The sequence below is a fragment of the Phodopus roborovskii genome, unplaced genomic scaffold (genome assembly GCF_943737965.1).
Source record: "Phodopus roborovskii unplaced genomic scaffold, PHOROB, whole genome shotgun sequence".
Taxonomy (NCBI): Eukaryota; Metazoa; Chordata; class Mammalia; order Rodentia; family Cricetidae; genus Phodopus; species Phodopus roborovskii.
Window position 1 is genome coordinate 17,590,597 of NW_026126571.1, and position 27,964 is coordinate 17,618,560.

General features: G+C 42.1%; 1 protein-coding gene across 1 annotated transcript in view; it reads right to left on the minus strand.

Annotated features, from left to right (window-relative positions):
* Herc3 (HECT and RLD domain containing E3 ubiquitin protein ligase 3) overlaps window positions 1-27,964 on the minus strand; it is a 107,724-nt gene that overhangs the window by 64,331 nt on the left and 15,429 nt on the right. The window contains exons 3-9 of the mRNA XM_051203186.1: window positions 11,099-11,258; window positions 10,215-10,291; window positions 9,276-9,497; window positions 8,353-8,444; window positions 6,982-7,112; window positions 5,605-5,765; window positions 3,501-3,577 (exon numbers count right to left, since the gene is read on the minus strand). Coding sequence (XP_051059143.1) covers window positions 3,501-3,577; window positions 5,605-5,765; window positions 6,982-7,112; window positions 8,353-8,444; window positions 9,276-9,497; window positions 10,215-10,291; window positions 11,099-11,258 — 920 coding nt within the window. The remainder of the gene's footprint in view (window positions 1-3,500; window positions 3,578-5,604; window positions 5,766-6,981; window positions 7,113-8,352; window positions 8,445-9,275; window positions 9,498-10,214; window positions 10,292-11,098; window positions 11,259-27,964) is intronic.

Genomic DNA, 27,964 nt, shown 5'->3' on the forward strand with positions numbered 1-27,964 from the left:
TATATATCTGTGTACCACTTGCATGCCTACTGCCCACAAAATCCAGAAGAAAGCAATGAATCCCCTGGAACTGGTGTGTTGCAAAAAGTTGTGAACCACCATCTAGGTGCTGGGAATTGAACCTGGGTCCTCTGGAAAAGCAGCCAATGAAGGTTCTTAACCACTGAGCCATTTCTCCAACCCCAACTCCCGTGATATTTTTTTAAATTACAATGATTTATTAATTTTCATGCATGTGAATGAGAGTGTTCATACGTGCAATGGTACATGTGTGAAGATGAGAGTTGGTTCTTTCCTTCCACCACATTGGTCCCAAAGATAGAACCTGGGCTGCCTGCTTAGTGGCCACACCTTTACTCCCTGAGCTGTGTCACCAACCCACTTAGTGGTATTTTTAAAAAGCCATTATAAATACTTTCATTCTCTAAACTTGCTTGTTTGCAACTTTGTTTTTCTCCAATGTCTATTTATAACCCAGAACTAAGAAAAAGCTGACAGGGCTTTATGCCTGGGAAAAGTAACATTCAAGCAGTCAAAGCCATCAATTCATAGAGTGAGCATCCCTTCATCCTTTGTACTTGCACACAGAGTCAAGCTCTCAAAGCGAACTTGTTGGTTCTGCTCTGCAGTTGTGAGTTAGCAATCTTCCCAGTAACACACATCAGATCATCTGGTTCTTGTTAACTACTCTTAAAAACAGGACGACAGGCATATATTAAAAGAACAAACATAACATTGACTCTTACATCAACATGGACAACTTTCCTCCTGTCATGGTTACAAAGCACTATCACTACTAAATTTAAATTGCTTCCCCAAAGGGACAAATGCACACCAAGAACAACACAAACTTATAGAAAATAAGTAGGTTTTAAACTGTTTTCCTAATGCTTCATTATGTATTTCATAACCCACAGACACAAGAAAAAGCATAACTTTGTCCTTCCTGGGTATGGTGACCAAACATGAAAATTATGCTTTTTTGAGTCACCGGAGGGATGTTAAAAGCCTACCAGCCACTGGTGCATCTAACTAAATTGGCCTGGAGTACACAATGGTAACTGGCCTGGAATGTGAGTTGGCCACTGGGATTTTTTAAGGTTCCCTTGGTAGTTCAAAGCCCAGAAACATTTGAGAAGCACTGACCTAGCGCAGCATTTTTCTTTCTAGCTTGTATATAACTAGCAAGTGTGGAGGCCTGGGGGGACCATTCAGTGATTCAGTACTTGCCAACATATACTGGGTGTTGACATTCCCCAGATGACTCTAACGGATAGCCAGAGTTGGGAATAACATATCACTATTCAATTACATACACACATGCACACACACACACACAACTACAGCCAACAGGCTTGAAGCAAATACACACAGACACACCTAAGGATTCCAACCATACTCCTTCTTTAGCCCTATCCTGAGAACAAGGTAAAAGAAAAGGCAAGGCTATGATTTATACTCAGAATGCCTGACTAATACAGCAAAGGAATATATGAGTATACGTTGAACATTCAAAAAAACAAAAGCTTCAAACTGACACATCCCCAGAAATGATCTAAGATGTCCTGTGACATACCTTCACAGTGTATTTGAGCTGTGGTATGTCTCATGATTCTGCAAACAATGACTTAAGATGTTGTGTAACATACATTCGGTGTGTTCTAGTGAGTCTCATGTTCATGTACACAGTGATTTAAGATGTCGTATGGCATGACCTCCAGGATGCACTGGAGTGGCAGTGAGTTTGGGTTCCACCACCAAGATAGTTCATGTAATATCTCAAACTGCAAAAGAACCTGAAACATTATTTTTCTGGCTCACACTTCACACATTAACATAATGATAAGGTAACTATGAAAGTACACAGTTTTCAATCTCTCTATATAAACAAGTATCTGGTGTGTGTGGACATATACATATACATATACATATATGAGAGGGGGAGATAAGATGTAAATATGTGTGGCTTTATACTTGAAAAGACAGGGTACCATAGCTATAAGGACAGCACTTCAGAGCCTCAGAAAAAGGACAGTTGTGAGCTGCAGGTATGCCTGGATACCTTCTTAAAGTGGGCAGGAGGAACATTCCATTGTGAACTTGAAACTCACCTCTTACCAGTTGAAACTTTAACATCCTGGCTAACTAACACTATCGTGTAACTTACTTCCTTTTATCAGTGGGTTGTTTACCAAACCCAACACTACTAATACATTTAAAATGGCCACACAGATCATATTGTATATTTATGAAAGGAAGGAAATTTGTTTTATGTTTAATTCTCAGAAAAACTAAAGTTTCTTACATAAATGATTACCTACAAGTCCACTATTTGGAAACAAGCAAGTTACTGAAGAGACCCTGTGTTTTTACTATTTGTTTTACTGGCATAACTTCAACTTCCTCCAAGATTTCTCTGTGGAGTTATAAAGCTGAACCCAAAATAGGTCCAAGGCAGCAAGCAATTCTGCATCACCCCTAAGATGGCTAAAGTACACAATTTCCTGCAGGCTCCCGATCTGAAACACGGCGGACTAGCTGAAGCTTCCAGCCTGGCCAGGACCATTCATACAGAATCACAAAGGGGACAGGATTTAAAGATGCTGCAGTGTCAGGGCAGTGGACTTTTTCAATTGAAAAGGCCTCTATTTCCCAATCAAGTCTCCTGCTTTTCTAATTACTACCTTGACTTTGTCCCCCTCCAGGTCTTGTTAAATAGAAGTATGAGAAAGATAAAGGAAGAAAACCATAGCTCAATACTCTTTTCAGCTGACTGCCCTTAGCCATGAAGAGTAGAATGAATTAGATAAATGCCATAGACTCTTTATACTAGACCTTGAATACTGAAAGGCAAAATAAGCTGTCTCCTTTCCTTTCAGACAGGGTCTCATGTTGCTCAGGCTGGCCCACTGGCCATGTAGGCAAAGATAACCTTGAACTACTGTCTCTACCAGATGAGTAATAGGATTACAGGTGTGCATATCATGCCCATGTCCACCACTGTTCTTATTTGGTACAGTGATAAAGGAGCAAGAGAAGGGAAATCTTGGTGTGGTATCACAAGCAGATGGTAAAGAGTGAACACCTTGAACTGTTTTGTATCTCTCTTATATATTTATTATATACTCGGGTTACATCAAACAATGAAACCCACTAAGCAACCGAACATCTAGCACGCATTTGGTACTTAACAGTGAAGAAACAGAAAAAAAAAAAAAAAATAGTAACATGAATGCTCTAAGCCTCCTTGAATTTCTTTTTAGAACAAATATGGACATAAATAATTAATTCTCCACCATAAATTAGAACTCTACAATGTTAAGAACAGGATAATTATTAACAATTTTCAGGAGCTAAGTGGAGATGATGTCAAGGCTTAGTTTTCTTCTACCAAGATAAAAATCAGTGGAAACAAAGAGTCACAAAGTGTTTGTGCTATCAAAATAAACATCAACTGCTGTCATTCTACTTTATATGTGATATTCAAGAGGAAATTTTACCTCATATGTGGAGCAGAGCACAAATGTCTGGTCCCCTCCAGAAAAGATCTGCTTAACGACACGGTACTTAAAGCGGTCTGTCAAAAAAAAAAAAAAAAAAAAACGTTTTTCAATGGATGCTCCCTTCGATCCTCTCCTGATATTCCAAAGTAAGCTTCCGAAGGGTTTATCTATTTTAATTGTGTGCAGAGAAGAGGCCATCCTCCTGGTTTCACTGCTCAGCTCAGTTAAAAATAAATATATGAAGTAGTACCCAGACCCTCCCCGCCTGCCTCCCTCACAGCCAGCTAACCCTGACCTTGTTTCTATTCCTCATGCTAATTCCATCATGCCACTGGCCTGAATACTAAAATGGGCACTACTATTAATGGTAACGTGTGCAGCAGCAATCACACATCTGCATGTGGTCCTCTCTATACCCTTCAGGATGACGCTAGAAACACAAAAACCTCTTTGCCTAGTCCCCATCACACGTAGATACGCCATCACAGGGGATACTCTTAAGACCACCTAATTGCTTTTTTTTTAAATTTACTTACATTGCTTTCTCCCCCTAACCCATTGCATTCACCCCTCTCCTCTCACTTTTCATATCATGACCTCTTTTTAACTGACACTGTTACATGCATTCCACAGACAGGCAAATATACACAAGCCTTCGCAGTTGTTTAATGTTGCTTGTATATGATACATACTATATATATATATATATATATATATATATATATATCTATATATATATATAGATATCTGAATATGACTTCATGGCTTCATGGCTGATCTGTTTGGTTATCCAGGTAACTGCTTTGTTTCTTCTAACCCTAATATCTCATGCTGTTTCATCTCTCCATACTCCTTCCTTCCTCTCCCCCACAGTATATCCTCCTTGAATGCTCTGCCTCCTTGGACATGAATTTTACACTTCCAGGTGACAGCTCTGTTCCCTCACAGTTACAGATGCACAGATCTCACTACACACAGTCCTCCCCTTCACGAAGTCAAACTACCAGCTCTAACCTCCTTTAGCTATAATACTTCTCAGTGCCCTCTACTGTTGACTCACACTACTACTCCAAAGGGCCATGGGTCCATGGCATTTGACATGGAAATCTGAAATCTTCTTATTTCTACCATACTCAAACACACAGGCATACATTTACAACCACTTAAATCAGGCCAGTTTGTGACTCAATTCCAAAAACTTGTCGTTTCCAATTAAACGTGAGTTTCTTGACTGGATTATTGCTGTCTAGAAGAGGAAGGAATTGAGACAAGCATAACTACATAGCCCCGGCCGGCCTAGGACTTGTGAGCCTGCATGCCTGTATTGCAGGAGTGAACGGAAGCCCATTGCTCAGCACATATATTTCAAGTATGAGGAGAATACCTAGAGAAAGATATTTACAAATGACAAAGACGACACCAAGCTTTTTTTTTTTTTTTGCTTTGTTAGTTTTAAATACATATAAAGCCCTTAATTTGTCCATTTAAAATTCAAAATTAAATTTTATTATTAAATTATATTTCTATTTAATGCCTGGCAGCTTGATTTCTAGCTCTTAACATATTATTTCAGGTCAATATAAATAACTGTTTTACTTTAGTCTCCAGTGAAATCAACTGTCTGCTGGCCCAATCTCTCCTCAAGGGAATCTTCAGAAGGAAGTTGCATTCTATTATCACCAGACCCAGAAGCAGCACCCAGAGCACAGGCTTTTGAATGAGGCAGATCTGGATTCGAATCCTGCCTCTAGAATGATTTTGATCTTTAGGGATCATCCCTTTGCTTCTGATGAGGGGGTGATGATCAATAGACATGTGCTTGCTTTTTAGTGCTTAACATGGTAGTGAAATTTGTTAAACAATCAATTAAGACTTTAAAAATTAATTTTCACTGCTAATAACAATAAGATATCCACCCTCAAGCCCCGATAGCTGTCCTCTAGGCTTCCAATTACAGAGCTTCATGCAGAGCAAGTGCTCAAATGGTTTGATGATAAATACCCAAAAACACAAAGAAAAAAGCTACTCATGCTTAACCCCTCGAAAATAGTAACAAATACATATTAGAGTAGTAATTAATTGCAGGGAAAACCACTCTTACCAGCTCTAGCTGAAAGCTGACTACTGTGGGCAGCCCAATACCCCTTCACCGGAGATGGGTACTTAACATTGCACGTGTGTCCAGTTCCTAGCTGACCTCTAGCTCCACAGCCAAAGGCATAGATGAGTCCAGAAGAAGGCACAAAGGCTAGGGTGTGCTGTCTGTGGGGAAAGAATTGACTCATTGGCACACTTCCCACTGGTAAGGATGTACAATCAATCTGATTTTTAACTTCCACGTGAGATCACAGCCAAAAGTTCCTACGGATTCCTCTGGAGTCTGTGCATGTTCTTATTTTAAACAACAGGCTCCTAACCTCTGGCACCCAAAAGGCATGGCTAACCTATGACTAAGACCCAGGACAACTATGAAAGAAGTGTGACACTAAGGCATACATTTGTTTAAAACACTGAGAAGTTTTCTATCATTTGATTTTGTGGTTCTCCCCCTCCCTCCTTCCCTCCCTCCTTATGTTATGATTGCTAGTGTGTAAGTCTGTATGGGCATATGCACACATGGGCATGCAAGTGTGCGCAAGTGTGAAGGCCAGAAATAACTTTCTCCTTATTTTTAAAGACAATCTTCTCACTGAGCCTTCGTTTACGACAGTGTCTCTTGGTGAACTAGGCTGACTTGCCAGTGACCTTAGGGAATACTCAGCCTGTCACAGTACTGGGGTTACAGATGCACAGTGCCAAATGTGGCTTTTGAACGTGCATGGTGGGGATCCAATTTTGTGTCCTTGTGTTTGCAGGGCAGGCTTGTAACTAACGAAACCACAGATGACAACACTGTATTGCTGTGGCAAAGGTCACAAACGAGCCTCCTGATCTTGATGAGGGAGGCAACATAAGGAAACAGATGAACACCCTGCCACATCCTCCCTTTAGGATGAAAGAAAAGCAGTCTAGGTACAGCAAGGAGCTGCCACATCCCTTCTTCATTTCTTTTGTACATTCCGCCACTTACCCTGTATTCCATGAGGCCCAAGGTTCATCTGCTTACCTAAAGCCCTCCTTACTGTGCCTACCACAGCCTGACTTTCCCTACACAGGTCGTTATGCAGTTGAGATTCCCTCAAAGCTATGAACAACAATTCCTTCACTCGGGAGCATGCCAACAATTCCTTCACTTGGGAGATTAACAGCGGAGGAAACCTCCCTTACATATTGATGAGTTTGAGAGTTCGAGGCCAGCATAAGGTCCACAGGCTAGTTCTATCTTATAAAAGAAAAAAAGAAAGGAAGAGAGGGAGGGAGGGAGGGAAGGAGGGAGGGAGGATATAAGCAGAAAAAGATTTCTTAACGTGGCACTGGCTCGGTGAGCCCACAGGTTTCCCCACCGCCAGTCCCACTTCTGGGTCTCAGGGCCACTCACCTGCCACAAGCAATCTGAGTTACTTCGCTGCCCATCAGCTCCAGAACTCTTCTGGGATTAACTTCATCATTCATGGATCCATGTCCAAGTTGTCCGCAGGAACCAGCACCGAATGTAAAGACGCCCCCACTCTAGCAAGGAACAAGGGTCAGTCGGGTGACGCTGGAACCTGAATTTGAGAGCTGTGCACTAAAACCTGCATGTAAGTTCCATCTTAACGTCTGTATAAGACACTGCACTCACCTGCTGCTTGGCCATCATCATTTCTTGAGAACATTTATCATGTAGAAAAGGAATAAAGGGATGTAAGAGCTCAGCTTTAGGGAACAAAATCCTAAAGGACCTGATGCCATTGGGGAATTTTAAAGACTATTTGAAAGTGGAGTGATGTGGGGCTAGAGAGTTAGCTCAGCTGCTCTTCTGGAGGACCTGAGTTCTGCTCACAGCACTCAATGCCTGAGCCTCTCAGCCAGAGGTAACTCCAGTTCCAGATGACCCAACAACCTGTTCTGGACTCCACAAGCACCAGGCATGCACATGATCCATACACAAGCGAAACAGTTGCACAAAGTAGTTTTGAAGTGCAATCATGTGTTAGGAGGACATTTTGAAAGCTAAGACAGGCGAAATGAGAGGATTCTTAAGGTTCACTCACATGTATGAAATGGAGGCTCCATAAACTCCAAAATGAAGACTTTAATTTTGAACTTGAATAAACGTGAAGCAATATATAAGATCGCAAGTTCTCAATATAAAGCGGCATTTTCAAGCTAGGCATGGTGGCTCACACTTAAAATCCCAGTATTGAGGAGGCGGAGGCAGGAAGTGAGGGAGTTCCAAACCATACCATACATGTTGTATGACAGAATAAACAGCAGCCTGGTACATGAGACCTAGTCTCAAACGCACAAGAAAGGAAGGAAGGGAGGGAGGAAGGGAGGGAGGATTTTCATTCTTTCTAGCATGTAAATGTTTTTAGAAGCAACAGACACCACCTAATAATTTAAAAATAGTAATTAAATTACTATTTTGTTTATGTCCAAATGGATCATTTAAAAAGAACAAAGGATGGGTGCTGTTTTGCATGTGTGTGTGTGTGTGTGTGTGTGTGTATTAATATTTTTAAGTTATTTATATTGAGCTATTCTAAATAGTCACCAAGAGACTCTATAAACTTTTCCAAGAGGAAAGCACAGGCATATTTTTAAACAGCAGGATTCTCTCTGTTGCTCCCAAGACACTCAAAACAAAGCTAAAGAGAAAAGTAAGGTCCGAGCATAAGAATTCACCCCACAGCTACTCTGCAAAGTTCAAAATTGCCCATGTCCATGTTCCCCACCCCCCAAAAGCCAAGTCCCCTCAGCCCCTCACCTTTGTGAGAACTGCTGTGTGCTCCTCTCCACAACTAATATACACGACTTTCTGTGTTCGTAAAAGCTTCACGTGGCATGGAGACTCTCGGTCTAAAATAAATTAAGCATCAGCTTGTCACTACCATGGGCCTTTTAAAAGAAATATATATGTGCAACTCTCGGCATGAGCTCTCTATCTGCTAGTTTCCTGACTCACATTCAGCTCTCTGCTTCCAGCTCTACTTGAAAAGCCCAGCAAATACATCAAAACCTTAACTTGTTATTTCCTGTACTTTCTCACTCTGTCCACTCCAACTCCACACACATGGCATGATCCTTCCAGCCTTCCCTTTGTTTCCAGCGACACATCCTATGAGCTGAAGAAGCACCATCGTCCAGCACTAAGAAAATCTGACTACCGCTTCTCCCTGCAAACAGACCCCTGACCCTTTGACCCACCATAGCTACTCACACTAGACCATTGCTCTCCTCAAAACCCTTCGCTTCTCCTCCCCTCACTGAGGAGGGAAGTCAAGTCCTTGCTGCGCCCTTTGGGGTCCTGGGCGGCAGTGCCCGCATAGCGTCCCTGAACTCCAACTCTCCTCCGCACCACTCACCTTCATGTCGGTTTCGGTCCCTTGCCTAGAATATTCCTCACCGAGTTATCTACAGGTCCCACTTCCCACCTGGCCTCCTACAGAGCTCTGCTCAAATATGCCCTTATCAGAGAGCTCCCTCCTGATCAACAGGGAGCTTATTCTAAAGCCAGGTGACACACCATATATTGGCAGGCTTGTTCCTAGCATCCGTCCACTAGAATGTGGTCTCCACTAAAGCCACCGGTGTTATCTTTGTGCCGAGCACAGTAGGTCCACAAGAAGCACTCGTTAAATGCATGCATGTGTTTTTGAACTGAAGAATACATACAGAGACTTTACATACCTTTTTCATCACTGAGCCCTAGCTGCCCGGCATTGTTCATTCCCCAGCCAAAAACTGCTCCCGAGAGAGACAGGGCAAAACTGTGAGCCCCTCCTGCAGCCACCTGAGCCAGTGGGATCCCTTCCAAAGACCTCACCCTCTGTGGGCTGGTCTGGGAGGGGAACTCTTTCCCCAGGCCCAGCTGCCCATGGCTGTTTTGTCCCCAGGTGAAGAATTGGCCATCTGAAACAACAACAGGACAACTGATGTTATAAACAAAATGATTCAAGCGCCATACGCTAAGATCATCTAGCTATTCCACTCTTCATTAGTTGCCCTATGTACACCAAACCCACCCAAGGGAAAAGGAAGAGATGCCTCGTGTTTTAAGCCTTCCAAATCCTAAATCAGCATTAGACAACAGAAAAGTAAACTCAAGCCTTAGTACCCCTTCAAAGGCTATCAACACTTACCTAAAGAAAACACTGAAGGATTAGATACATTCAGTTCTGACCCTGGCTGATTACCAGGGGCACCTCTAAGCAAGGTGAACTTAGCACTAACCACGCTGCCAGGAGCTGCAGCTGTGACCCAGGACTGTTCTGGGATGGGGGCCTGGGCAGGACATGCAACAGGAAAAGTGTCTCCTTACACCAGGATTTATTTGGAACCCTGACAGGAGAATGCAGCTCGAGAATGGATTGTAGATTTTTAAAAACAAAGTCTACAAATACTTCTGTATTGTCAAAAACACCGGGCATAGTCCCTTGTTTCTCTTTTCTGTAGGAGCTGAAACAGTAACGATGTATCCTACACCTTCATCAAGAAAGGATGAGCTACATGAAGGCTGTTTGACAAATGTCACTGTTCAGTTAAAGCTTTCGGTTAGATAACACAGGACTGCAGGGGAGAAGTGGTTTTTAAATTAACATAACATTAGCACATATGTATATAAATTACCAGCTGCCAGAGCCAAGCAGTGCCAGTTGCCACAGGAAACTTGTAATATGGTCTGCTGGTTCAGCTTCTGTATTAACCTAAAGCAGAAAATGGTTTGCTTAAATATGCATTCACACAGAAACACAATTATCAGAAACATTCTCGACTAAACACGTTCATTAAAAATACCATCTTGTCTAAATGACCTTTTCAAAATTAAGCATGTAATCTTGTCTAATTAAGCATGTAATCTTGCCTAATAAAATTCTATTATGGCTCTCACTAGGTTCACTCTTGGGGATTTACTATTTAAAACAAACAAATTCTTTCACACTTGGACCAGTTTCTAAAATCCGACTATGTACCACCCCTACTTTAGAAAGTGATTATTGTGGCACACAAAATCTTTAGGATCTCCAAAGCATTTACTGTCTCCATAAATGCTAATTAGCAGACTGTGGCTAACAGTGCCCAGGAACCTACATTTGGGAAGTACAGGCAAGGGGACCAGAAATATAAAGTTAGCCTCTGCTACACAGTGAGTTCAAGGCCTGGGTTAAATGAGACCCTGTCTCCAAAAGAAAGAAAGAGAGGGAAAAAGAAAAAAAAAATTAAAAACTTCCCAATCATCAGTTTGAGGAAAATACATATGAGAGATAAAAGGGGTACCCGTTTAGCCAACACATTTGTCAGTTGCCAGGAACTCAGCCAGTAACTAGTCCCAGACAAATTCAGTTCTGGACCAATCCGTGTGTTTACAATTCAAGGTGAAAAGAATTACATTTTTGTTTTGTGTGTGTGAGTACATCACAAATGTTGTTAGCAGGCATAGCAACAGCATACAGGAAATAGCAAGAACATGAAGAAAACTGTAAAATCAAGAACCCTGTGGGTGACGTTCTCACCTGGGCACCGCCACGGAATCCTCAGTAGTCATGAGTCCCAGCTGACCATCACTTCCTGCACCCCAAGAAAACAGCTGGCCCCGGTCACTAAGAGCCAGACTGTGTGACTCTCCACATGCCACATGTATGATACGCTGATCAGCCAGTGCTCCAATGTGTTCTGGAAGAGGTCAAAACAAAGGAAGAAAATACACACAGCCTGGAAACAGAGAGGCTGCTTCCCTTCATTAGCCAGCATCCACTGAGTGAGCAACATCTGTCAAGAACGGAAAATAACTTGTTTTGGCTCACAATGAAATGGGCATGGCGCATCAGGGTAAAAGGAGCAACAGTTTTGACTCCTCACACCTGGACACCTGGGAAGAGAGCCGGGAATGGGGGGTGCTCTGCTGGCTTTCTCCCGTACCCCTTGTTGTCGAGTCCAGGACCCCAGACTACATACAGGATGGCATCACCCACATATAGGGTAGGCTTTCCATCCTCAGTTAAACCTCAGAAACACCCCCAAAATACTCCTGGATGTCTCCTAGGGAATCCTAGACCAAGGTGTTGACAATGAGGATGAACCATAGCAATCAGCATCCAAGGCAATTTTATAAAGAGAACCATGAAACCCGTAAGTTTACAGAAATATTAAACTTCAGCTTGGGGGTTTCACCAGTATATGGCTGGTATTTTCATACCATATATAAGATTTCTGAACATATTTATTCTCATAGTGTGTACTTATCCCTTCCTGTACATACCCTTCCTATTCCTTAAAGTCCTCCTTCAATTTTCAGGGATATTTTTTATTTTTATTTATTTTTGAGTGAGATTCCACATATGAGAGAAAACATGTGCTACTTGTCTGTCTGTGTTTGGCATATTTCACTTAACATGAGACTCTCCAGCTCTATTTTCTTCTTCATCCATCATATAGATGCTAGATAGTAGATAAATAGATAGATGACAGTTAGATATAGACATAGATATGGACATAGACATAGATAGAGCTGGATCCATCATATACATACACAGATGGACTCATATATACATGTATGGACTCATACACATACACATGTGTGGACCAATTATATATACATACATGTATGGACCCATCATATATGCATATATGGACCAGAAAGAGCAATAATGAAATTTCTGTAGCATCTGATATCAAATTATGTTGCTGAGTTATAATCACAGAACCAGTGACACAGAAAACAGACATGTGTAGCGATGTAGGATAGAAGATCCAGAAATAAATCAGACTACTGAAAACAGAGTGCAGAACGGGGTTTCTTTAACAACTGGTAAAAGATTGAAACTACAGCCTAGTTTTTAAAAGACTGGATGTAGTGGCACACTCCTGTAGGCCCAGCCCTTAGGAAGTGCAGGCAGACAAATCAGGGTTCACGCTCATTTCTGCTGTAGAGTGAGTCAAGGCTGGCTACACACGTGATCTTGACTCAAAAAGAAAAAAAATTAACTAAAAACTGGTTCAAAGATCTTCATGAAAGACCTACAATGGAGATACTGCTACAGGTAACCGTGGGAGATAAACGCTTTATGATGTAAATATGCACAGTGACTTTCACATTAGGACTGAAGCTCTTCGGGACACAGTAAGAACCAACAGGTGGGATTTCATCTAACTCCAAGGTTTCTGTGCAACAGAGCAAACCACTAACAGCAAAGGCACACCCACAGAACACGGGAAATCCGTTCCCATGTGCTCATCACTAAAATACATAACAAATTATAAAAGCTAAATGCCAGAGGAATAAATAATGAAGTTAATGGATGAATGAATAAATGATGCACTTACTAAATGGGTGAATGAATTAACAATCACTTCTCAAAGAAGTACTTCAAGTGCCCAATGAATAAATAAAACAGTTTCACCTTTAGCCATCAGGAAATTGCAAATCACTTCTATATTGAGTCCATTCCAACCTAGTCAGAATGGCTAGCATTAAGAGAAAATATGCTAATATGCCAGAGAGCTGGGCAAGAACATTCAGAGATCCTTGGTGGAAATGCAAGTTACTAGAGCAACTGAGCAGGTGTCTCAAAAAAAAAAAAAAAAAAGATAGCTAAAACTTCCACAATCCAGCTGTACCACTTTGAATGTACATCTGAGTCAAAAACAGCATGTAACAGAGGTGACTGACCTGCATGCCTATATTAAACGGAGTCAGTATTAACTATTCAAAATAGCCAGGTCATGCAACCATCTTCATACCCATCAGCCAATGAACAGCTGTGAAAATGTGTGTGTCATATATATGACACACACAAGACTGTAAGAGCCAGAGCATTAGGAACTTTGCTGTGAGATTGTATCAGAAGCCACATCCATAATGTCTAAACAAAATGACTGTCCAAACATAAGTTGGCGAACATGCCAAACTGGATAGACAAAAGCCTACAAGGGCTCAACCATACATAAAAAACTATTGGCAACTAAGTAAATCAGAGAGCAGGAGAGGTGGTTTTCCCCAGGGAAGAGCATACCAATTGGCTATCCAGTGTCAATGGTCAACACTTAAAACATAATTATAAGTACCATTCTATAGACACAAAAGATGTCTTCCTAAATATATATATATATATATATATATATATATATATATATTCCATGATTTTTTATTAACTTTTTTATTTAAATTAAAAACAAATATTATTTTACATACCAATCCCAGTTCCCTCTCCCTCCTGTCTTTCTACTCCCCCCCACAATCTTCCCATCCCATCCCCCATCTACTCCTTAGAGAGGGTGAGGCCTCCCATGGGGGATCATCAAAGTCTGTCACATCATTTGGGGCGGGGAGAGGGAGAGGAAGAAGGAGAGAGAGAAAGAGAGAGACATACATGCAATAACTATTTTAAAAGAAGTCAGGTATTTGAAGGAGAACAGGCAGTAATATATGGGAGGGGTTGGAAGGAAAAATGCAACTAGTATATAATCTCAAAAATAACAACGAAAGTCTTCTGCGTCTCTGGTTGGCAGGGCTGGGGCTGTTGTAAATGGGACTGTTTCCCTTGTTCTGTCTTATTTGTTATTTGCGTAGAAACAAAAAAAGATACTTAACGTTATATGTTGATGATTTGAAACTTTCCTAAAAATGTTGCCCCAAAGAATTCTTGTGGGATCACTAGAGCTCTGGGGTGTAGGATCATAGCACCAGCAAATATGGACTGTTTGATCCCTGTTCTTACCTGTCTGGGTTTCGCCTTCTCTTGCTTTGTTGCTCTGGTTAAGAATTCAAGCACTGTAAAGGATGGCAGACCCTTGCCTTGTTACTGATTTTTGAAAAACTGCTCAGCTTACCCATTATATGGCCTTAAGGTTCCTTTATTCCTAGTCTCTTTAGAGATCCTGTCATGAAGAGATGGTGAATGCTCATCTAAGGAGTCTACTCTAGCTACTGAAGTGATCATGTTGTATTTTGTACTTGACATATTTATATATTCCACTTCAATGACCATGGTTATGTGCTCCTGAATTCAGTTTGCAGGTATTTTACTGAGGGTTTTTGCATTTATGTTGATCAGGGAAAGTGGTCTGTAGTTTCCTTTTTTTGTTGTTGTAACCTTATCCAGTTTGGACACTAAAATAATATTGGCATCATGAATAAATAAGTTTGGAAGTTTCCATTTCCTCTCTATTTTGTGGAATTTTTTAAAGAACAGCTGTGATTCTCTTTCATCCAGTAGCTGATGGAAGCAGAAGCAGAGATTCACAGCTAAGCACTGAGCCAAACTCCTGAGTCCAATTGTAGAGAGGGAGGCATGATGAGCCAAAGGGTCAAGACCAGGCTGGGGAAACCCACAGAAATGGCTGATCTAAGCAAGTGGGAGCTCACAGACTCCAGACTGGCAGCAGGGAAACCTTCATAAGACCGAACTAGGCCCCCTGAATGTGTGAGTCAATTGGCAGGCCAGGGCAGTGTATGGGGCCTCTGGTGGTGGAACCAGTATTTATGCCTAGTGCATGAATGGGCTTTAGGAGCCCACTCCCTATGGAGGAATACTCTCTCAGCCTAGACACATGGGGGACAGCCTAGGTCCTACCCCAAGTGATGTGACAGACTTTGATGATCCCCCACGGGAGGCCTCACCCTCCCTGAGGAGTTGGATGGGGGTGGGATGAGGGAATTGGGATTGGTATGCAAAATAAGATTGTTTTTAATTTAAGTTAAATTAATAAAAAAATCATGAAAGGGAAGCATCTGAAAAAATAAAAATATGACTTAAAACAAAACAAAACAAAAAAAAAAACAAAAACAAAAACAAAACCCAGCTGTGTTCACAACTCAGGAAGAAACCAGCAGTAAATCAAGCTGGACCAGGATTTTCTTCATTGATGATTTCTTACTAGCAGGTTAATCTCTTGGCTTGCTATTGGGTTTAGGTTGTCTTTGTTTTTGTTTTGTTTGTGTTTTTTCCCCTATACTTTTGGTTTAATTTTGGTAGGTCCTATGTATCTAGAAATATCTGGATTTTCTCATTTATTGAAATACAAGTTTTCAAAATGCCCCCTAACGATCTTCTGGGTTTCAGTGCTATCTATCTTGGTCACCTTTTTCATTTCTAATTCTATTGTGTCCTTTGCTTAGTTTGGCTATGGGTTTGATAATCTGTTCGATTCTTTCAAAAGACTCTCCCTCTGTCACAGTGATTCTTTGTAATGACATTTTCTTACTCTTGGCTTGTTTTTTTTTTTTTTTTCTTTTTTTATCCTATCCCTTTCATGCTGGGTTTATCTTTGTCAACAAGGTGAGTTTGCTACAGACAGAAAACAACTGAGTCCTGTTTTTACATCCAAATCACATATGGGTATGCCTGTGTTTACCTTCTCTGTCTTTTGTAGCTCAGTCTTAATGACTGTGAATTTTTGTAATAATGTAATAATGACAGGTCTTTATTTCTCCTTCAGTCTGAGGGACAGCTTTGCTGCATAGAGTAATGGCTGTTGGTAGTTATTTTCTTTCAGGGACTGAAAGAGATTAGTCCATGTCCTCCTGCTTTTGGGTTCCCAAGAGAAATCTGTAGCTATTGATGTGTTTGCCTCTCACATCTCTCTCCCTCTCCCTTCCCCTTTCTCCCTCTCTCTCTGTCAAAGGGGGAGGATACCTTTACATGTGACTTGTAAGCTTCTTCTTACAGCTTTTAACAGTTGTTGGTAGTGGTTTACAACATGATACAAAGACATCCTTTTTAGGGTCTTATCTTTTTGAAACTCTAGAAGTCTCCTCTAAGTGTCTACCTCTTTCTCAAGAATTGGGAATTTTTATCCTATAACTGTATGCAATGTTTTCTATGCTTTTAAATCATGCATCTTCCCCTTGTAGGTCCATGGCTCACAATATGGGTATACCCTTCATCGTGCCTCTACTGCTCTGTGGGCTTTTTGATGTCTCTCTGCTGCTGCTGTCCCTGATACACTGCCTGACATGGTCTAGTGGATCAGTGAGACTTTCAAAGGAGCTTTTCATTTCACTGACAGAACTTCTCATTTCCAAATGTTCAATTTGACTTTTTCAGGAGTTTTAGTTCTTTTAAATTGTTTATCACTTAAAAAAAAAAAAAAAAAAAAAAACTGAGACAGTGGCTCCAGTCCAGCCAGGCCTTGAACTCCCTATTAGTCCAAGGATGATCCTGAACTTCTCGTCCTTCTACCTCCCTAGTGCTTGGATTACAGGTGTGCATTTTCCTACCTGGCTTATCCAATGCTACAGATTCAACCCAGGGTCTTGTGCAGGCTAGTCAAGGACCTCACCAACTAAACCGTTTCTCCATCCCTTTAGTCACTTTAAATTTTAAAAAATTTTATGTGTATGGGTGTTTTGCCTATACACGTCTGTGCACTGTGTTTGTACCCACAGAGGCCAGAAAAGGACAAAGCATCCCCTAGAACAGGAATTAAGGAGGTTGTCAAGTGCCATGTGGATGTTGGGGATCTAACGAGGTCCTCTGGAACAGCAACAAGTGCTTTTAACCCTGAGCCATCTCTCCAGCCAGCCCCAACCGCTTTTCCATCTTACATCATCTTCTGGTCTTCGCTCAGCTATTCACTTGCATTTGCTTTGAGTCTGCCCTGGTGCCCGTTCACAGTCTTTTTGGATTCGCTGAGCAGTCTCATCAGCAATCTTCTGAATTCTCTGAACAACATCCACTTCACTATCATTGAACTTTTGGAGGACTCATGTTGCTTTGGTCCCTCACCAACATATTTCTTGTGTCTCCAAGTTGGGGTTTATGCACCTGGGGCCAAGTTACTGGTCTGAAGTTCTAAGTTCCCAGATTATGTCACTTGAATTATTAGCAAAATCCAGGAAGAACTACAGTGGAGCAGGTTTGGAATGTGATTTCTCACGACTATGATTCAATAGTTAAGCTCTCAGACGGTGTCCTCAACACACCAGGATGATCCCCAGGCACAGAGAAGTAAACTAATTACAGAAGTGTCCTAGTTACAACTCCAGTAACATGGGGGGAGAGGGGCAATACTACATGAAGTAAGAAGACACTAGTTAGTAGGAAGGGAATATGAAAACTTACAATACTAGAGAAAAATAAAACATAAAAAAATAAGAGGAGGAAAGCAAGGAACAGAAAAGAGGAGACCCAGGAAAAATAAAACAAACAATAAAAATAATGAAAAAAATTAAAAGCAAGAAACATGAGGGGGGAAACAGAAACTGTATAATTGAAGAATGAAATGATAAAATCAAAAGAAAAAGGAGAGAATTTAAAAGTGAATATTAAAGCTAGGTGTGGCGGTTCAGGCCTAAAGTCCCAGCACTCTGGAGGACGAGGCTAGACTAGGCTCTGTGATGAAAATCTGTCTCAAGAAAACAAACAGTAAAACAGAGAAATTAGGTATTACAAGAAGAAATGGAAGGGGGTGTAAAAGACAAAGAAGAGGGGGGTGTTGGTGGCACACGCCTTTAGTCCCAGCACTCGGGAGGCAGAGACAGGCGGATCTCTGTGAGTTCGAGACCAGCCTGGTCTACAAGAGCTAGTTCCAGGACAGGCTCCAAAGCCACAGAGAAACCCTGTCTTGAAAAAAATAATAAATAAAAAATAAAAAGAACAAAAAAAAGAAAAATGAAAATGCATGAAAGTAGAATTCGTATAGAAATATGTAAAATAATTGGTCTAATCCATATCAAAACAGTCTCTACAGAAAAATAAGTTTTAATGGCATCATAAAAAGGAGAGGGAAGTTAAAAAGAGGGCAGGTTTCCTCTAAGGAGGTCAATCGTGTGACTGCATTGACCACGCGACGACCATTCAGAAAATGGTCTGTGCCTCATTCCGTGTCCTCTTTCCTTCTGTCTTTGTGGTGTTCATGTAGAAATGACAGGCTATGACCTGTGGCCATAAAGTCACAGCTACGCTGCCCTGTCTTGTCCTTCATGGCTGAATGGGGCGGGCCACAAGCTTTCCGCCAGCTGGTCCCAGTCTCCAGCACCTTGAATGTTCCATGCTGTGACCCACACCTGAGCTGGAATGCTTGCACACTGCACTTTGGGTTTGCTAACATTCCACAACTTGGGATCCACACATGATCAGCTGAGGACCCATTCCTCTCCTCCCAGAGCTCCAACAACCTACTCCATGCTGGAGTTTTCATAGTAAGCTTCCCTACAGATACCTATTACAGTTTTAGTATGAACTGTGCCCATAGGTTCACAGGTATGAACAGCTGAACCCTAAAGATGAGGTTGCCTCAAAGGCTTGTGCAGTGTTTGGTAGTGAGGCCTAGACAAGAGGAAGAAGATGTGGATTACCAAGGGGCAGGCACCGAGGGTCACACTTCTGACCTTCTTCTGGCCTGGGCTCACTCTCTCCATGTTTGTTCTGCTGAGATGTAAGTAAGCTGTCTCAGTATGCTCCAGGTACAGAGACCCTGTCTCAAAACAGTAAGATGGAGAATGACAGAGGACTCAACGTGTCAACCTCTGGCCTGCACATGCATGCACACATACATATACATATACTCACATGCATGTACATACGTATGTACACACACACACATGCAACTGATTCCATCATACATGCTTTCAGATACACTTTCTCTTTACCTCAGTCTATGACCTCTGTCACTCACTGTTTTCTGCAGGGTGCTGAGGTAGTCTTTTCCCTATCTTCTGCTCTCCAGATTTCTGACCTTGAGATTTTTGTTTCAGTTCATGTGTGTGCACACACACTCGTGTCCCACAGCATGTGTGTGATGGTAAGAGGACAGCTTTTGGGAGCCAGTTCTCTCCTATCATGTGGGTCCTGTGGATAGACTTCCAGTCATCAGACTTGATAGGCAAACACCTTTGCCCGCTGAGCAATCTCATCAGCCCCAGATTTTTTTCTTTTCCTTTTTTTTTTTTTTAATCTATCAGTCTGCCACAAAATTTTAATGTCTTTTCACCTGTAACTCACCTTGAAGGGCACATGTTCTCTAGCTATCCCAGCCCCATTTTCCTAAAGATGTTAGAGACCCAGGGGTGTTGCTTAACATTGGGTATTTCTAAATGTTATCAATATAGATCCTAGACATACTAGGTAGCATATATGCCTACAGTAGCACACATATCCTCAGATGTGTGTACATATCTATGCAGAAAGAATTCTGCAGATGGACTACGACGATGTGCTGACAAAGAAGCCCAAATGTGAGTAGGAATGAGGCATATTCTTAAAGAAAAGGGAATGCAGGAAATTCTACCTGGAACAATAAGCCGCCCCCCCCACTTCTTCTCACCCACAAAATATCCAGAATTTTAAATAACTCTCTCCACTAAGGTCCAAAGTGCAGGAAACAGGACTTCACTGTGGGAAAATCAGCCCAGTTCTCTGCCATCTTGTAACTAGGTGCCTTACCTCAGAAGCCAGGGCAGAAAGAATGTAAGAGCCAGACGATGGTAAACTCTGCATATTACATGAATACTGAATGCATGAACTCAAGCCAACAGTGTCTACATGTGCAAGGTCAAGCCAGTTAAAAATCCCAGCACGCAATGGGGAGAGGATCCTGACACTGACTGGTAGCAGTTGTAGCAGCTGATAGCTCTTGGGAGAGGGAAAGTCACTGAGCAGATATTTCCTGAGTAATTGGACTGTTGGTCTCTCTGCTCTACATAATGTTGGAGCACAACATATTTAGTCCAGTCCTACCCTTTGGAAGCTATAGAGTAGGAGACAGTGGGATTTAAACCTGAAAAGATCATCTAAGGCTACATGATAGAGCCCTAAACATACCTAAGTAAGCTGCCTCATAGGGCAGTAGCCTAAGACAGGCCAGTCTCCAAGTGCCAAACTCTACTCTTCAAAGCTCAATAGCTATGGGAAACACACACTCAAGCAGCTCTGAGAAGTTGCAGCTTCAGCCTTTAGTCCAACACACTGTTGATGTTCCATAACTTCAGTGAGTGCATATGCCACTCGATTCTGAAGTTTTGTGTTGCAGTTGTGATTTTGTAGCTTGGCAATTTTGATAACTTCTCATTCCCTGGAGACAGAAATGGGTCCTTGTGCACACAGATAAGCACTAGAGTGCCGATGGCCATGCCAGAGGAGCAGCAGGTGGCAACTGTTGGCATCTGCCATGGCGTGAATGGTTGTAGGGGGATCACCACTGTGAATGGGTGTAGGGGGATCACCACTGTGAATGGGTGTAGGGGATCACCACTGTGAATGAATATGGGGGATCACCACTGTGAATGGGTGTAGGGGGATCACCACTGTGAATGGGTATAGGGGGATCACCACTGTGAATGGGTGTAGGGGGATCACCACTGTGAATGGGTGTAGGGGGATCACCACTGTGAATGGTTGTAGGGGGATCACCACTGTGAATGGTTGTAGGGGATCACCACTGTGAATGAATATGGGGGATCACCACTGTGAATGGGTGTAGGGGGATCACCACTGTGAATGGGTGTAGGGGGATCACCGCTGTGAATGGTTGTAGGGGGATCACCACTGTGAATGAATATGGGGGATCACCACTGTGAATGGGTGTAGGGGGATCACCACTGTGAATGAATATGGGGGAATCACCGCTGTGAATGGGTATAGGGGGATCACCACTGTGAATGGGTGTAGGGGGATCACCACTGTGAATGGGTGCAGGGGATCACCACTGTGAATGGGTGCAGGGGGATCACCACTGTGAATGGGTGTAGGGGATCACCACTGTGAATGGGTGTAGGGGGATCACCACTGTGAATGGGTGTAGGGGGATCACCATTGTGAATGAATATGGGGGATCACCACTGTGAATGGTTGTAGGGGGATCACCACTGTGAATGGTTGTAGGGGATCACCACTGTGAATGGGTGTAGGGGATCACCACTGTGAATGGGTGTAGGGGATCACCACTGTGAATGGGTGTAGGGGATCACCACTGTGAATATGGGGGATCACCACTGTGAATGGGTGTAGGGGATCACCACTGTGAATGGGTGTAGAGGGATCACCACTGTGAATGGGTGTAGGGGATCACCACTGTGAATGGGTGTAGGGGGATCACCACTGTGAATGAATATGGGGGATCACCACTGTGAATGGGTGTAGGGGGATCACCACTGTGAATGGTTGTAGGGGGATCACCACTGTGAATATGGGGGATCACCACTGTGAATGGGTGTAGGGGGATCACCACTGTGAATGGGTGTAGGGGGATCACCACTGTGAATGGGTGTAGGGGATCACCACTGTGAATGGGTGTAGGGGGATCACCACTGTGAATGGGTGTAGGGGATCACCACTGTGAATGGGTGCAGGGGGATCACCACTGTGAATGGGTGTAGGGGGATCACCACTGTGAATGGGTGTAGGGGATCACCACTGTGAATGGGTGTAGGGGGATCATCTCATGGAAATAGTCCGTTCTGTTAGGCATTTTTATCTGTGGATTATTATGAAGATGATTTCCTTAAGCTGTACTGTTTAAAGGGCTTCCCCTGCCCCTGATGAAGCAGGAGCTGCAGAGGATGGAAAATAAAAACAAGAAAGTTGTCACACTGCTGGGATTTAGACGTTTCTCTTGAGGAGCAGTAATGGACTATGTTTAGGTTAAGGATCAAGGAAAACAATCAAGTCCCAGGAGTTAGCTCAAATTCCTTTTGATATTGAGAAATGTGTTCATGGGTTTGGGGCATCATCGCTAAAACAAAGCTTTAAATAAATGACCTCATGTAATTAAGAATCAAAGAATTGGATGATTAGTTAATATAACTGAATAAGACTCTAAAATTAAAAAAATGAAACTAGTAACTGGTTTTTCTGGCAATTAGAAAAACTACTGTCTATATAAAGAGTTGTGGCTGAAAAGGCTCCTGGGCTCTGCAGCAAAATGTTTAATCATGTAAGGGATATGGAAAGCAAGCTGTTTTATACTTGTATTCATTGTAATCATTCCCTTAAAAAAACAAAATGTAACCACATTGTAATTTTTATACTGCTTGAAAGATTCTGCTGGAGTATGCAAGCTGTGAGGGAAAAAAATAAGAGAAGGAAAACACCAGGGCAGGTGTAGAAGGAAAGCTATACATAAAAAGAAGACATCAGGAAGTGGTGTAGAAGGAAGTCATCAGGAAGTAATGCAGAAGGAAGTCATCAGGAAGTAATGCAGAAGGAAGTCATCAGGAAGTAATGCAGAAGGAAGTCATCAGGAAGTAGTGTAGGAGGACATCAGGAAAGCAGAAGAAGGGAAACATCAGAGGAGAAGAACAGGACAAACAAGAATAGAGGAAAACAAGGGCAAACAGAATAATAAAATAAAGAAGCTTTTATCCCTCAAAAATTAGTTCTCTACACTTTTCTTGCTGACTCTGCATCTCCTTCCCAGTCTCTCTGACCTGCAGAAGGCTGGACTCTCTATACTCGGGAAACCAGGAAAAGTTAAACATGCATGTTTATCTCTTCAAAGGAAGGAGATGCTTACCTATCTTCCACTGGGACTTAATGTAGTTTATTATCTGGTGATCTTCTGCAGGCTTCAGCCAAATCCCCCTCAAATATTATATGTTTATCTCAGACTTTTCTACCCTGCATCTTGGGTACTGCTTCTCAGTCCATAAAACTCATCCTTATGGTGCATACCATTTGTACTTTACAACAATCTAAGTAACTTCTGTTATCTTATGGCCAGGCCAACTCTGACTTCTCCAGGCATTATTTTCTCAATCATTTTCCCTAGACCCTTATCTTGAGCATGTTTGTGAACCTACAGAACTCATCTTTAAGGAAGAAGCCATGTGTACTTTCTAAAGAGTTTGATGTGAACAAGTGTTAAGCTTTGTTGGACACATGGGACTACTCTTAACATTAATTGTCATCAGGAAACCTTTCCAAAATTGTACTGGACTTAAACATGGTTAAAATAAATGTCTGGTGTCAGACTCTAGAAGTTTGAGCCAACACTGGCTGACTAAATCATGTTAAATCAGATTTCTTTCTTGCTTCTTGACAATCATTTCCCTGATAGCCAGAAGTATTTGCAGGGACACCCAAAATTTATGATGATAATCTCTGGATTTCTGATAGATGTAGGCTGTTTCTTAATATATCAGCCTGAACATTTAGTTGGCAGATACTTTACAGCTCTTTGAAATTATCTGTAAGTTATTCTAAGTACATGTTCTTGTTGTGGACTATGACTTTAGCTAGGCAAAGTTATGTTACATCTGTTTACAATGTAGAATATTATTTTAGTTATGTGAAGGTGTGTTACATTTGTTTATGATGTAAAGATGCGTTACATTTGTTTGTGCTGCATTTGTTTAATATATAAAGATGTATTTATTTGTTTCACCTTGACTAAGGCACCTGATTGGTCTAATAAAAAGCTGAACAGCTGACAGTTGGGCAGAAGAGCAATAGGTGAGGCTGGTGGTCAGAAAGGAGGAGGAAGAGAGACAGACTGAGAAGAGGGACGCACCCGGGGCCAGGAGTCAGACTGTCACCAGCCAGCCAGACCTGAGAAGCAGTGGAAGTAGGATATACAGACATAAAGAAAGGTTAAAAAGAGAAACAGATTAAAATGTGAACTAAGATAAGGTTGAGCATTCATAACTAATAATAAACCTCCGTGTAGTGGTTTGGGAGCTGGTTCGTGGCCCAAAAGAAAGCCTATTACATGTTCCAGCATGTATTACTTGGCAAATTATCTAACATTATTAAGATATATATTGAAACTTCTACTCTAAAATACAACTGTCTTATAGTTTCATGTTGCTACAACAGAGCATTTAAAGCTGGGTAACTCATAAAGCAAAAAGATTCATGATTCCAGGGGCTGGGGAGCCCAAACAATACAATGTCTGGATAATGACCTCCTTGACTATATCACAGGAGGACCCTGGGGCTTGCTGGCCAGCCAGGCCCTATCTATGGGCTCCAGGTAAATGAAAGATCCAGTCCCAAAGAAAAAGGCAGTGTTTCTGAGGATAGCACATGACACTGACCTCCACATGCATGTGTGCATACACACACCCAGGTACGCTGTTTAAAAAGGATGTAGCTGCTAACAGTTGTCTAATGACGCTATCTATGAAAGCAGAATTGTCTCTCCCTACCTTTTAACAAAATATCTTATTTATATTTACTGTTTAGCTACTAGGTTAAAAAAATGCAAGCTTTCTTTCTTCCATATGAGTGAACAGAAAGTAAACATAAATAAGAAAAACAACTTGAGAATAAAATCCTATCAGGAAGACCTATTCAACCAGAGACATTTGTGCGGGGGCTAGAGAGATGGCTCAGTGGTTAAGAACACTGGCTGTTTTTGCAGAGGAACCTGGTTCCATCCCAGCACCCACATGGTGGCTTACAACCACCTGAAACTCCAGCTCCATAAGATCTGATGCCTTCCTCTGACCTCCATTGACATCAGACACACAAATGCTACACAAACATACAGGCAGGCAAACACTTAACTCATACACATAAAATAAAAATGAATAAATCTTTTGTTAAACATGTCTATGGACAAACATTCTAGAATTATTAAAACCCAAATGTCATCCCAAACTCTTTTGTCCTTACATTTACTTTAGACAATGATACTGACCTAATTTAGAGCCGTCGTGAGGATTAATGTGCTTTGAAAAGCTAATCATAGCATAGATGGTGACAGCTTGTAATAGGTATAAACACTCTTGCAATGACAAGTAAGCAGAGTGTCTTGTTTTCAATGCAAGGCACTGTTTATTATCTAAAATACTGCTAATTACAAAACACCAGTAACTCCTCACACAATGATTTATGCTAATTAATAAGTATATATTTTCTAAAATTCCAACTGTCTCTAAAGACAGTAAAATGACTATCACAGGCACAAGATAGCAACTTTTGCTTAACCCCAGCAGAAGGTGGTCTACTGACATACTAAAGATGGGCACTGGGTTGGTTACTGTCATCATCCCCATCAGAGAGGGTTCTGCAGCTTCCTGGGTCACCTGTCACTCAAATGGGGAAGCTAGGGGAGCCCAAAAAGTACAGTGTTGAATCTAGATATTTCCTAAGGTGACTTCTGCCTTTTACACCAGAGTTACACACTTCAATAACACGGAGTCAGTGTAGGATCACTTCTGTCCCCTCTCAGCTCAGCTAGCATGCTTTTCACCAAGAACTGTCACATCCTTCAGATGTAGAGAAAGCAGAAATGGCGGCTGAAAGTCCAACAGCAGCAGTCATCACAGTTCTGGGAACTGAGGCTTTTGGACATTGTTCTTTATAAACCTCATTCATGAAAGAGCAGAGCCATTCCATTCAGTAACTGCATTATGGAAGTGCTCAGATGGGATAAAAAAACGTGTGTGAATCAGCTTAAATCCCCTACAGGAAAGGAAGAAACTAACTGGGAGGAAGTGTAAAGAAAAACCCCTAGCTAAGAATCAAACACGGCATTAGAGACTTGTCATAAACTCTCACCCTTGGAGTGCCCTACAAAAGGTTTCCAGGGATGTCCACGCAAAATTGGAAGTCTAACAGAGTCAAATTCAATGAAACTTGTTGCACTTACCACAGTCCCTGCCTATTCAAGACAGGAAGAAAAGTTAAAAGAGACTATACAAATTCGGACATCGACAGTAACATGAGAGTTAGCTTACACCAAAATGATACCCCTAGAAACCAGCATGTGTGAAGGGAGAAAGTCTTGGGATGATGATTGTGGGGTAGACCAACACAGGGACAGTTAATGGACACAAACAGCAGTTTCCCCTGAGCTTATGAAAAAGATTTCAATATTTATCTATTTCTCACATAAATTAAGTAGCTTACAAAAATATAATTTGATCAGGGAAAACTCAGTTTTGATTGCTTGACCACAAAGGACAGGGAACAAAAGTCCCACCAGCTCTGTGGCTCTGTCTTATGAAATTATGAATAAACCATAGGCAAGAACATAAAGGATTTGGTAGTAATCCTACCGTCCCTCTAATCAGCAGTTATCTCAATGGGGAGGCGAGGGGAGAGAGGATATGAGCATGCAGGATGGAGAAGGGAAAGGAAACGCACAAAGAAGAACCAGATCCCCAGAGTTGGCCCCTGGGTTTGGATGTGACTTTGTAAGTTGTTAGGAAAATACTTCCAGTTATCCCAGGCCTGCTTGGCCTTGGCCAGTTTACAGATGAACCACGCACTCACAAACACACCAGATGCACACACACGCACACACACACATGCACACCACACACACACACACCCCTAAACAATAACTGTCCACTCCTTAGACAATTACACAGACCCCCGGCATAGCCATATTTGGCCTATCCTTGAAATGCCCACATTTTGCAGTTTGAATACTGGCTCTGAGGTTGATAGCTTGTACTGCTCTTGCAGAAGACCCGAGTTAGGTCCCCAGCACCCACACAGGGTAGTTCACAACCACCTATAGCTGCATTACAGGGGATCCAATACCTTCTTCTGGCCTCAGAAGGCCTTGCCCTTCCTCCCTTCCCCCAGAGACTGAACCCAGACTCTTTTTCACACTAAGTCAAGTGTTCTATGTATCAATTTGCATCCACAGCTCCCTGAAGCCCCTTCTCTGTCCAGTAGCTCTCCACGTAAGAATTCCCAACAAGCACAGAGACCAAGCAATCTCGACCTTTCTTTCACTCATTAAAAATAAATCCATAAGACCCAGATTTAGAACGCCATGAAAAAGTTAAAGCAAGCAAGGGAGGCATCCACCCACACATCCCCCCATTCAGAGGCACTATTCCACAGTTGCTGTGGAGTCCGGAATTAGCATACTAGTTTAACTGGGAACTTTCTGGATTCTCTTGTAATTTACACAGGAGTGTGACTTGCCATAAGTTAGATCATAGGTAGGACCAGCACCCCTGCCTGAGTGCGAAGACCTTCTCGGTGTTCCTCTCTGCCTTTCTGCAATCTACCCAGCCCTGGCTGTGCTGGCCCAATGCAAGTACAAGCAGACAGAAGGCTGCTTCATACTGTCCACTTACTTGCAGAGGCCCAGCTGGTTGCGACTAGCTCCAAGAACTCTGTCCAGAGGACCTCTGGAAACCTGAGATTGTACCATTCATGGTAGTGTCTTCTAAAGATGGCTGCCTTTAGCATCCTATCCTTTCCTACCTGCTGCCACCCCAGGATTTAATGAGCAATGAGGCAGGTGCACCCCTATTCTACACTGGAGATAACCTGCCAGAGGAAGAGGGTGGCACAACGATGTAATCCCAGCAGAGACAGGAGCTCAGTTGTTCAAAGTCATCTTTGGTTTCACAGGAGGTTTACATCCTAGCTGGAGGATGTGTCGAAAAACAAACAATAACCCCCCACACACCCCCCAAAAAACCCTACAATACCAGAACAAGAAGTCTCCTCCTTTAACAGAATGAACCCTGC